At 37.2% G+C, this 13,387-nt stretch overlaps 1 protein-coding gene across 1 annotated transcript in view; it reads right to left on the reverse strand.

Moving 5' to 3' along the window:
* The window catches only part of PIK3C3 (phosphatidylinositol 3-kinase catalytic subunit type 3), a 113,900-nt gene that overhangs the window by 84,003 nt on the left and 16,510 nt on the right, over nt 1-13,387 (reverse strand). Inside the window, exons 5-7 of the mRNA XM_075532881.1 lie at nt 9,422-9,508; nt 7,208-7,303; nt 4,073-4,144 (exon numbers count right to left, since the gene is read on the reverse strand). Of these exons, the coding sequence (XP_075388996.1) occupies nt 4,073-4,144; nt 7,208-7,303; nt 9,422-9,508 (255 nt within the window). The remainder of the gene's footprint in view (nt 1-4,072; nt 4,145-7,207; nt 7,304-9,421; nt 9,509-13,387) is intronic.

A 13,387-nucleotide genomic window follows, 5' to 3' on the forward strand; every position in this document is an offset into this window, starting at 1 on the left:
CATTATCATTTTCAAAACATTTGTTTCTGCTTAAGCCTTCGGTATCAGCTCATTTTCACCCTCTTCCCCACCCTCCCTCCCTCACGAACCCTTGATTATTTATCAATTATTATTGTTTTGTGTCTTACAGCAACCGCTGTCTCCCTCTACCTACTTTTCTGTTCATCCCCCTGGGGAGGGCTATCCCCCTGGGCAGGGGGGTTATATGTCAATCATTGTGATCAGATCCCCCTGTCTCCCCACTCCTTCCTCCTACCCTCCTGATATCACACGCTCATTCTTGGTCCTGAAGGGTTTGTCTATCCTGGTGTTAGGCGCTCTTATTTGTGCCAGTGTACATGCTCTGGTCTAGCTTGATTTGTAAGGTAGAACTGGGGTCATGATAGTGGGGGGAGGAAGCATTAAAGAATTAGAGGAAAGCTGTATGGTTTGTTCGTGCTACACTGCACCCTGACTGGCTTATCTCTTCCTTGTGACCCTTCTGTAAGGGGATGTCTACAGATGGGCTTTGGGTCTCCAATCTTCCCTCCCCCTCATTCACATTGATATGATTTTCTGTTCTGGGTTTTTGACGCCTGATACCTGATCCCATCAACACCCCATGGCCACACAGGATTTAAACTTCATTATCACACTATGCTCCGGCATCTTAACCATCCTACTCCTCAATCTCTGCATGTTCACATCCTTTACCATGCAAATACCATCTTCATCTTACACAGATTAAAGCATGTCTCCATCCGCTAAACTATAAGATGCCTGGTGACCTCATTAACAGCTAACTCTTAAACGATATGAAGTTTAGCAGTGTCATCGCCCAACAGAATCAAAAATTCACATGCAATGTTTGGCTCTCACTTTATAGAAAGCCTTACTTGTAACAAAGTCAATTAACACACATTTAGGATGTTATATGTACAAAAGAGCTTCAAAAAGTCCCTGGGAAAATTCTGCTATCTTTAATTCCAATTGTCAACCTAAAATTTGATGTCCTTCATATTATACACTGCGCCCACCTAAAAGCTGTATTTTCAATGATGAGAAGGTACATTAGGAAAAACTGCAACATGACTCCCATAGTAACGAAAGTGACAGTTTCACCAATTTCCTTTTCTTTGTTATTATTGTCCTTCCAATGGATGCACTATTCTGAAGGCAGGTAGCTGCAGACTTCAATTTATGGTACATATCAAGCAACTGACATTTTCCTATGATGACATGATCTTTTGTCTGCTTCTGTCAACCACTTCAGATAGGTCAACTTGTGTTACTTACGGTTTACAGCTTAAAAACCCAAACATATTTGGAACACCACTCTCTTTTCCAGGGGGGGAAAAAAGTATTCAGCACCTTCCTAGTAATGAAACTTTTACAGTTCCCCAACCCCAAATCCACTCCAGCACCCCATCCAGGTAAGGTGTGGTACTGCCCATTTTGGGAAGCCCTAGCTTATAGTCGTACGCTAAACATTAAGTAAAAACACAAGAAGTGAGACAGATCCCTTTATGTAGATAACATAATATACTGGGGAGGCAAACTGCTCACATGGGGATGACTGACCTCACCGGATGCTTTAAAATAAATCCACAGGTAGACCTGTACAGTGGAAACCTGTGCTGGTCCAAGGTCAACAGCACTGTCATCTTAGCAGTTAATTAAACTACCAATCGCTAAAGAAAGTGACAGTGATCATGAGGTTTGAATACACACACCTAGTTGTTGACTACTTCGCCTGTGAACAAAATCATTAAAGTTGAACAACTAACCAAAGGCTTAAGGACTTTTCTGGATTGTGTATGTTTCTGTATATGTGTAAATTTTCTGCTTACTTTTTTCACGTTTCAATTCGCTTTTAGGTCCTGTGTGTATCCATTTTTAACAGTTCATTATATATTAGATGTATCAACCCTTTGTATGTGTTGTATATAACGAATGTGCTCTTCAAGTTTCTCAATTATCTTTTGACTTTGTTTAGTGTTTTTACCATGAAAATTTTCCATTTTTCTGTTTTCAAAACCATTTTATTGAGATCTGTTACATTTAATCATTTCAGAGTTCAATATTGTACTTTCCTTTTTTTAACATTTTATTAGGGGCTCATACAACTCTTATCACAATCCATACATATACATACATCAATTGTATAAAGCACATCTGTACATTCTTTGCCCTAATCATTTTCAAAGCATTTGCTCTCCACTTAAGCCCTTTGCACCAGGTCCTCTTTTTTTCCCCCTCCCTCCCCGATAATTTTAGATTATTATTTTGTCATATCTTACCCTATCCGGCGTCTCCCTTCACTCCCTTCTCTGTTGTCCGTCCCCCAGGAGGAGGTCACATGTAGATCCTTGTAATCGGTTCCCTCTTTCCAACCCACTCACCCTCTACTCTCCCAGCATCGCCCCTCACACCCCTGGTCCTGAAGGGATCATCCACCCTGGATTCCCTGTGCCTCCAGCTCCTATATGTACTTGCTTAATGTTGTTAAATTCATCAGCATTATGATTTGCTGCCTCTGAATTTTGAAGCACTGGAAATCCCCAATTTCCTCCAATTGGCAATAAACATTGCTATGGCTTAATTTTCCTAACATTTAGATTACCAATCCATTTGGATTTTATTCTTATATAAGGTGTCATGTGTGGACCGAATTGTATCTTTTCCAAATGGCTAACCGGTTGTCTCCTTACTATCCCTGTGATAGAATGCTACCTTTCTACTCTCCACCAGAGTGAGCCCATTTCTGGGTTTCTCTTTTGTCTACTGGTCTACGTGTGTGTGTGTGTGTGTGTGTGTGTGTGTGTGTGTGTGCCGATACTATACTGTATTACTCACAGGTGTTTTATAACCTGTTTTATTGTCTGTTACTATCACGTAGCAGTTCAATTCTCTTACTGAAATATATCCTTCATTTCGTAGCTAACCAATGGCTACAATTAAACCTAATTTTGAACACAGGAATTGTTTGATTTTGTAGTGTTTTTTTTTTTAACCTTTTCCATTTGGGGCTTGCCTGCTTTCATTTAGAAATGAAATATTTTAATACTGTCCCTAGTGTGTTCTTGTTCCTGTTATTATTTTAATGATAGCATTCGCAATACTAAAGCTATAATTATTGGTATTAAGTGCCACAGTTAGTTTTGACTCACACTTCCTACAAAGAACAAAATGAAACACTGCCCAGTCCAGAACCATCCTCACCATTTCGATACCTCTGAGACCACTGTTGCAGTCACAGTATGAAGCTAACTTGTTGAGAGGAGTCGTCTTTTTCAATCAGCTCTCCGTTACCAAGCATGATGCCCTCCTGCCTAGCACTGGTATTCCTCCCACAATGTGTCCAAAGTAAGTGAAACAAAATGTAGCCACCTAGTTTGTAAAGATGATTATTCGAATTATCTTTATCTGCACAGAGCAAGAATTTTCTTACTTTCTAGCATCCCTGAGAGAGCTTTTAGCTCAAATTTTCATTAATAGTTAGGTCTATCTAATCATTACCAGACTAATCATGTTTATATTTGAAAAGTTCTGGTAGTTAAAATTATAAAATCAACCTCCCTAAAATGTTCACAACTGCATCTCAACATGGCAAATAAATTTCCCTTCTATTTAAGATAAATAGCTATATTTCCAAGTACTGCCTTCAAGACCACATATAAAGCTTTTCTAACTCTTCAAGTAAAATGGTTTCCAAACCCACTCTCAAAACTCTCACTGCTACCGAGTCGATGTTGACTTAGGGACCCCAGAGGATGGGGTAGAACTGCCACGGGGCATTCCCAAGACTGTCACTCCCATCTTTCTCCCTCAGGTCAGCGGGTGGTCTCGAACTGCTAACTTTACAGTTAGCAGTCCATTACATAACCACAACGTCACCAGGGCCCTTTTATGGATACTAGCCTGATCTTATTTTCAGGATGTCATCATTTCTTGTACAAATTCCATCTGACTGATTCCAAATAGCCGAAATGTGCTTATGAATGACCTCCAAATAATTGAGGGAGTTAAATACTTTTTTTTTATTTTTTGAAGCGCACATGCTATGAAGAAATACACACAATCAACAACTCACCATAGACATCTGAGGATCAGGAACTTTCACTATCTCAAAGCTGGTTAAAATTGGAGATGACTCATCACCATCCTAGATTACAAAAAAGTGGGAGGTAGAAAAAGAAACAAAGGTTAAGAAACAATATCAACATACAATTCTAATAATGGCCATCATTTCCCTCTTTAAGAAAATTATCATTCAATGATACTTTAAAGTATGTCACGGTGGCCATGCTGCATCATTTATTTGCAAAAATCTACTAAACACTTGTTGATAACATTTCAAGGGAGTAAAACTGAGCTCCACGAGAAGAAATAAGCATGGAGCTAATACTCCTCAAAATTTTTACACAGTTCGACTCAGAAGCGGTGATCCTCGGAAGGAGGTCGAGCGACCATGATGCAAACTTGAATACCAAGAAGCAATCAATCAGTTCCTACGAACTGACGCAATCTTCTTTGGCTGCTAATACCATTTTTGAAGAATGTTGGCTTTTATTTGTATCCAATTCAAGCGAGAAAGGCAATCAGCATAATAAATGTCACAGGACAAATGCGCAAAGAGTGGTAAAGGCTAAACTAATTAAAGACAAAATTCATTTCTTCACAATTGTCTATCTGGCATCCTGCTTCTCTGGCAACTTCAAGTGAGCATCGTTTCAATTTTAGGTATTTGCAAAATTAAGGAGAGATGGAGAAGTGGAGAGCACTGTGCTTTTGGTTTAGTAATTGAGTCTTACTGCAAACCACAAATTCCCACAGCTGTTGTTTAACAGGCTGGCTCTCAGTCACAACACTAGAAAACACATTTATCAGCCCTACTGTGACAAGTAATCTTCACTAAGCCTATCTGTCACAAAAGACAGGTGACAAGAAAGTCTATTTCCATTAGATTCAATACACTGGCCCAGCAATCTTTACACTAAGTGGAAATATGACAGGGTGGGTAGACAGGCACTAATTTATGAGCAATTTTCAGGAAAGCAGTAGAAAGGGGTCAAGAACCTTTTCAAAAACACTAGAAATTATTCCAATTTCTTTTGTATTGTTACTTCATCTATTATCAAAGCTGCTTTCAAAGAATACTTTATATCTCCTATGTTCCAGAGTACCATCTCTATTAGCATATCTGTGGCAATATAAACCCCATAAGGCAGGAAATGCTGCTTTTAATGAAATTATATACAGTATAATATATAAAATGTGATTTTGTTAAAGTGCATTATAATGATAAATGCTAAATATTTATATCCTTTTCCTCCCAAAAGGTATGTAAAAAATGAAGTTTATTTTTCCTCATCTTTCAATTAAAAAACCCCAAAGATAGAAGCTAAAGAGAAAAAAATATATGACTATGCTTGCAAGTACTAGGAAAATGACAATAAATTAAGTATACAAATTATAAACTCCATTATGAAAATATCTGTCAAATAGTTATTGAAAAACATTTTAAAAATCACTTGTGATGGGCTTAACAAATAACACTAATTTGGTTTTTAGTGTTTTCTTTTTTAATTGGAGAAACATTAAACAAAAATATCAAAATGTGAAACTTTAAAAAAAATTAGTTTTTATTAAGAGACAAATAAAATGTAATGTTTTTTAGTCTAAACAGCAATGCAATACTTTGACTTCACAAGTGTGTCCCCAATGGTGAAAATATCATTTGAAAAGTTGTGCAGTCAGGTATCACCACAATTTTAGAATATTTTTCATTTCTTTGTTATTGCACATGTATTTATTAGCTCTCCATTTTCCCAGCCAACATCCTCTGCCATGGCTCTCATAAACGATTAGTTAATGTCTCTAAGATTTCATATATACAGAGAATCACACAAATAAAACTCCAACAACAGTTTAAAACACAGAAAAACCTCAAATCCAAATGTAAGCAGAATAAAATTTTAAACAAATAAAAATGGAGAAAACGATCAAACAAATGCTAGGACGTTACAAGCTAACCTAACTATCTATCGCGCGGGGGAAAGAGGAGGCTTGCAGCCGTCTCCGAAACTCAAGAGGTGGCAGTTGTACCCTGTCCTATGAGGGTAGACCTTGATGACAGTGAGTTTGGTTTGGGTTTTGTCATCTGTAGTAAGAGCCCTAGTGGAACAGTGGACTGGGTGGGGGGCTAACAACACAACACAAGATCAGCAGCTCTCAGCGACCAGCCACTCTGTAGGTGAAAGAGGCCATCCACTCTCGCAAGCATTCATGGTCTTAAAAGCCATAGGCACACCTCAACCCTGACCCAGAGGATTGCCGTAAGTCAGCACTGATTAGTGGTAGTGAGTTCAAGGTGGATAGCCGCAGTAATCCAAATGATCCGAGGGAATTCAATAGAGGCCTCCGGGATTAGATAACACTAATTAGTAAGTATAATGTACAAGGGTTGCTTTTAATGAAGAAATAAAAAGCACATCGAATCTATATTTCCATAATGCTGAAGGCATTCGTTTATGTGGTTTTCAAACTTTGCACACAATGACATCTGTAGTATTACAATTGAATTCACTTCAGTATACCTTTAAAGGCCCGCAGATTAAACACAAAACTACTCTTGTTACAAAATGGGTAGACCCAAGTCAATCCTTACATGGGTTCTTGTCCTTATCTTAAGGGTAGCAAGACTTCCTTAATTACATGTTTTTGGTACGAGCACACATACAACTCCACCATATTGCATGTACATGAAAAACAATATACCCTTAACTGTCAGCAGCTTAATCCTCGAAAGCATGATTATCTTTTTATTTTTCAAATTAGTAATTGTAAAGAAAACTACTATATCAGTGTTCTATTTACCAGCTTTTAAAAACTGTTTTATTGGGACGTAATCCACATATCATACAATTCAATAATTCAATCTTATTCTACTTGCCAATTTATAAAACAATTAATCAAAAAGTTTTTAATCAGTTTCACACTTATTGAATTCTGCAACCTCGAGCTGTATTATATGAATGATCGACTTTTGTAATCTTGTTGTAGCTATAGGATTTGATTTGTGTATGCATAAACAGCTGCTGCTGACAGCTGTCTGCTGCTATCCCATAACCAAATAATTCATCTCAGCAGGAGCACCAGTAATTTTTTTTTTAATGTTTCCCCTCCCCTCCACTTTAGAGACCATAACCGGCTCCAAGGCCAATACCTTTTCATAATATACAATGCCGTACTCCTTATCTTCACTCTTGACACACTGAAATTCAACCATCAAGTACATGAAATTAGAACTCCGTTTTTCACTCTAAAAAAAAAGAATATTTTCCCCTCATTTATTGTCATAAAAGAATATTTTTATGAAAAATGATTATCTCCAATATCCTCTGAAAAGATCAGTATATATCTTTTTTGTCAAAGCAGTAGTAAGTACACCTATGAAGTGCAGCTTAAAATACAGTAACTTTTTATGTCATTATTATAAATACACAGTAGCCAATAATTTCTACAATTCAGTCTTGACTTACCCAGTTTGAATTTTTTTAGTAGAAAGGCTTGCACTTTCTTTGCATAAATTTGCATGTGAACGGCTATTCAAAACATAAACATGGTTTGTACTTCTAACAATTTAAAACAAAGAACAGTTCACCTTCAAACCATATGTCTAATCCAACTACAGAAATTAATGGCTTTAAATCTATATGCATAAAATCCGACAGGTCTCAAGAGGTCACTTACATTACTCAGCTCTATGAAGCATATTACAAAGCATGTTATAGTTCACAGTGGTAAAATGAATGCACTTCTATCTCTCAAAGAGGAGGGAGGTTGGTGGGGAGAGGGGGATCTGTGCAAAATAATTCATAACAATACATAGGCTACTATCTAAACCAAAGCCCTGACCTAGTGTCATCTGAGTGGTTCCACCCGATTAACCCTTATGGTTAGAGTAGAACCATTCCAATTAGGTTTCCTCTTCTCTCTTTTTTTTTTTTTACCCTCCATCTCTTTTTCTATCTATCAAACCTTCCCAGGGCTTGTCCTATGACCCTTCCCCTTTCCCCCATTTCCCTCTGGTAGGATATATTGCCTTTCCCTTCATCCAACTTAACACTTATCTACCCTTTAACCTATTGCAAGGAAATTCTTGGGGAAACAGGGATGCCATATCTTTTTCACATGGAATGGTTGGTGAGTTTGAACCACCAACCTTTGAGTTAGTATACAAGCACTGTAACGCTGCACTACTAGGTTTTTTTCTATCATCCAAATCCCCAACCACTGAGTCAATTCTGACTTATACTGACCCTACAGACAGAGAGAACAGCCCCGCAGTCTTCCCAAGGCTTAGTATCAACCTTTATAGAAGCAGCCTGTCACATCTCTCCTCCCAGGATGTGGCTGGTGGATTTGGTGACAGTCAGGTACTGCAACCCATGCACCAACTGGGTTCTTTTGCTACTATCTAGGATTACCAATATTGAAGAATAAGCATTTTAAATAAACTTTCTTTGGAATTACAAAAAATTGAGGGCAACTTTTTCTTCTAGTTTGAGTAAAGTAGAATATAGTATGACTCAATCTATAAAATATCTTCAATATTCACATGAAATAAAAATTCATTAAAAAAGATAGAATCTAACTTTCATAAGAGTCCATGGTTCAAGAATCGTGCAGACACTGTGGATTCAGAAGTAGGCTGCTAACTGCAAGGTCAGCAGTTAAAACCCTCGAGTTGCTTCACAGGAAAAAGATGAAGCATCTGCTCTCAAAGAGGTTGACAATCTCTGAAAGCCCCAGACATCAACTCTGGGGAGTCACCATTATGAAACAGAACAGACTTTCTGACTGTGCATGAGTTCTACCTGCTAAAAATTGCTCCAAGAATATAGATTAAACAAGACAGTGCCTGTGGTGGTCATTATATGTTAAGTATAACACAAAATTGATATTCTTCTCTCTTAGTTTAATTAAAGTTATGTTTTAATTAACAAGGTCTCTTCCCCAATATACATTCTTAATAAATAAATAACTTGACCCTTACCCTTATTAAAGGTATGGACTCCTATATGTATATGTATGGACTCCTATATGTATAAGAAGTGCCTTAATTGGGGAGAGTTTGATTCTAAATAAAATAACTAAAATGAAGATATAGCTTTGTGTTCATGGAAGATTTGTCCAACATTGCCTTGAACTTGAATAGAACAGTTAGGACATCCACTGCGTATTTCAAGGTTAAACATTAGATTGAGATATAAGAAAGGAAGATAACCAAAACTTTCCGCTTACTAGGTTGAAATTCACAAGTATAGTTTAAGCCCAAATACCCCATATTTGTGAGATATCCAGCAGCAAATAATTCTCCAAAAAAATTGAGATAGATATTGGCAAAAGGTATTTTTAAATATGAGATACAACTCACTTCGTTTATCATTTCTATTTCTCTGAACGTCAACCTGTCCAGCCAATCGACTTTCACCATGTGTCCTTGTCGATGAGCCTTAGTGAGCTGCACAACACATACAAAGGAGAATATTTAAGCACACACTTGACAGAAAGACGGATAAAGAATGGTAATGGTAACATTACATTCAATACATTCTTATATAAAACAGAAAGCATACACAACTATCAGAATTTAAAAATTGACCAAAGTTTTTTTTTTTATTAAAAAAAATTAGGGGTCAGTCTTAATTTAAGAAAAAACAATTTTAAAATGCTTTTTAAAAATGCCATGCTACACTGTCTTAATGTTAAGAAATGACGAGGAATTTCCTGGACGTTTCTCCCCATTCACTCTTTTTTATATTCTGGTTATGACATAGGTAAGAAACAATGATATGCATAATGGCTCAGACAGGAACTAAAAAAGTTTGTTTAGTTACAGATGTGAAAACAAAAAGCTGTTCCCCAAACTTTGCTCCTGGTTTAAGACCCCACCGACACCTTCGGACTATGTCTTACAACCTTTAAATAGAAAATAAAAGCAAATTAGCTCAGTCATTTAAAAAAAACTCAAAACAACAATCCTATTTCCTTTTTTAATTTCAAGGCAATAAAAAAGTTCAAGTGGATCCTGGATTTCTAACAAAATTGCAAGCATTTTCAATGACCGACGACAGAGGACCGTTGCAGCGAATTATGGTGCATCACACTATGAAAATCCTGCAGCCTTTACACACCATGTTGCAGAAGTATCTTAAATGACCTAGAACCACTTCGAGATTGTGAAAGCAAATTTCAATTAAGCACACACAGTATGATCCCAACTTTAAAATAAACACATAAATATTCATACACAATGCACACTTTATTTACATAGTTACTGAAAATATGTAAAATAAAATATTAATAATCATTATCTCTGGGTGGTGGAGTTACAAGTGATTTTAGTATCCTGTGAATTTGAGCAATATTCTACCACTATTTATGTGTACGGGGAGAAAAGAACGCTATTTAAAACCTAAAATTAGTTTATAAATAACTAACTGGGAAATCTATGTTGAGAAAACCGCAAAAGAATAGCATTTAAAAATGAAGCTAAGTTTTGTAAGTTAATAATTTCCTTCAAAATAAAACCTCTAAGAACAATGAAGAACTTATCTGATTAATGTAACTTGACCAAGGGAAATGAAAATCGGGTAATAACATGATTTTTCTCTCTCAAATTATTTCTTGCAAAAGCCTTTCAACTGAGTCCAACTACGGAACCATAAAATTAGATGTTACTGTCTTTTTAATATATGGTTAATAAAACTCCTTTAGCATGGAAATCGGGAGGATTTAGATATCAAACCTTACTCATGTCAAGAGATTTTAAGGAGCATGTTTCTGAAAATGTGACTATAAAATATAAATTATCTTTGAGCCCATTTTTCCTAGGGACGGTGTGGGGAGGGGTGCAAGAGATGACTAAAATGATAAATATATATATCCACCCCCTTTCCCTTGTCACTTAAAAACGTCAGCTCTAGTCACAGGAGAGCTCTCAGTCAATGAGACGTGATGGATCCAAATTTCCCTCTGTAACAGCTGGAGGATCCATTGCTGCTGACTGCTGTCCAATTTATTCCATCTTATAACGACCATGTGTGAAGTACAAAATTTCTCCAAAGGTTGGAAGGCTGAGACCTTTCATAGAAGCAGAACTATGGGCCTGCCTTCCAGGATGCCTCCAGGTGGGTTGTGGCTGATGGTTGAGTGTGTAACCATTTGTGGCCCCAGTGACTCCTTCTACAGGAATACCCATCACCCTTGAGTAGATTTCAATCCATAGTGGCCGTCAGGGTTGCCAAAGCTATAATCTTTACTGATGGGGAAAAGACAGGGCAATCTATTTCCACTAAGTTTAAAGTCTTAAACCCCTCTGGAGCAGTTCTGCCCTATATTATAGGGTAATTACATGTCAGAATTGACTCAATGGCAGTGAGTTTGGTTGGATTTTTGGGGTAATCTTTATGCATGGAGACTGCCACATCTTTCTCCCTCAGAGTAGCTGGAGGGATTGAACCACCGATTTTTCAGTTAGCAACTAAACAGTGGCCGGTTAAAAGAATTAGCATTTTCTAATCCAGAACTATTTTTTTTCCTGCATGATTCTGCTGAGCAGCACTTCTTCAACAGTTTTATATCTTGATCCTCGAAACTCTCAGGTCAAGGACTACAACTTACCGTAACCCTTTCAACTTTAACATTCCTCTGAACTCAGAAGCAAACCTCATGCTTTTTGAAGAGAGTAACATTTTAGACAGCTAATGAAGCCCTATAGCTCCCTTAGAAATATATTTAATTAAAGTGTAATTCTTTGATAAACATAGTAAGAGTCCTTATCTGAATCCAAGCAACTGCAAGCTGTACAGTTATTTATAATTTAAGATAAATGTACAGTTATTTATAATTTAAGATAAATGAAGGTGATTTGAATCGTTGATATTAAATTAGAAGATGTGTGTGTACGTAAGAGAGATATCAAACGCATATGTCCAAAATTCTTAGCTAGTATACGAGTTTCTTCCTGATTAATGAAGTCTAGGCTCCAATTCTTCAACTTTACCACTTTCAAACTTTACATTTAAATCTTATTATTCAAGAAGAACAGGGTCTGTCTCATAAAAGTTTCATTTAGTTAAACTTCTCAGAGATTAATGTACTCTTGAAAGCATGTTGCTTTCTATTTTTCCGGCAGAAATTATAGCTCTAAAGACAGACAATAGCTTTACAGATCATAAATCAACACTCTTTTAGGGCTCAATCCTACACTGGCAAAAACTAATTTAGTTTGATTGTTGCTATTGGTTTCAAGACAAATCTAAAGGTTCTGGTAGTTGTGGAAAACAGTACGCAAATCGACGTGACTGTTTAAAGAAGAAGCTACTGGGCATCGCTGGAAATAGATTTCCAGGCTATTTCCAAATCCGGATGACAAACAAAACGAGGCAAGCAAAAGAGCTTCCATTCAAATAAGTCGTGCTTTTAGAAGCTGACCATATTATTTACACAGACAACCGCATATAACTAAGGGATGTTTCTGACGCCAGCGGTGCCACTGAACAAGCGGAATCATTTCAGTAGCTGCCGTTGTTCATTCTGTTGTTTATTGCAGAGACTTAAAAATAGCCCAGGAAGAGAACCATGTCAAATGAAACTCTTCTGTCCAACTCCAATTTTACAGCCCGGATTGTTTTTCTTGTATAAAAGTAACAGATTTCTCTATAAGCATTTTGGTTCCCCATTTTCCTACTTCTAAAAATGTAGAAACTTTCAAAAAGGTTTGTTCTTTTTCTTTCTTGTGATTCAAGTTTCTACAGGAAGAAAGTTCCAACGATTTGCATTATATGATGGATGAAATGTAAACGTAAGGCACGTAAATATACCACAGAGAGCAGCATGTGGTTTGTGTGAATTTGCTTACCTGTGGATTACAAAGCCATGGGTGGCAAGTGCCCATTCCTGACGTGCAACAGTCTCACACGGCATTATGTCTACTGTTCACACGAGAACCACTGGCAGTTCTTGAGTCAACTGGGTAGAAGATGTATTTTATATATAATTAAGGTAATCTACTTACTCTACCTAAGTTTCTAGTCCCTAACAGAGTCGGCACTCTTGGAAGCCCACAGAGGCAGTCCTACTCTGTCCCATAGGGCTGCTATGAGGCAGAACTGACTCAAGGGCAGTGAATGGAACGTTCTTCACCTCTCTGGTTCTAATATCCACTGTGAGGGCTATACAGAATCCACAGACAAAATTCTTGATTCAAGGGCTTATTAAGGAAGTGAGCAAGTTGTAATGCCAGTTGAGAAATGCTCAGACCAGAGTTATCAAGACATATTACAAAGTTCTTTCAGATCTGCTAATAAACGTCCAAAGAGACATAACCACTCCGTTG

Source organism: Tenrec ecaudatus, chromosome 15 (assembly GCF_050624435.1).
Source record: "Tenrec ecaudatus isolate mTenEca1 chromosome 15, mTenEca1.hap1, whole genome shotgun sequence".
NCBI lineage: Eukaryota > Metazoa > Chordata > Mammalia > Afrosoricida > Tenrecidae > Tenrec > Tenrec ecaudatus.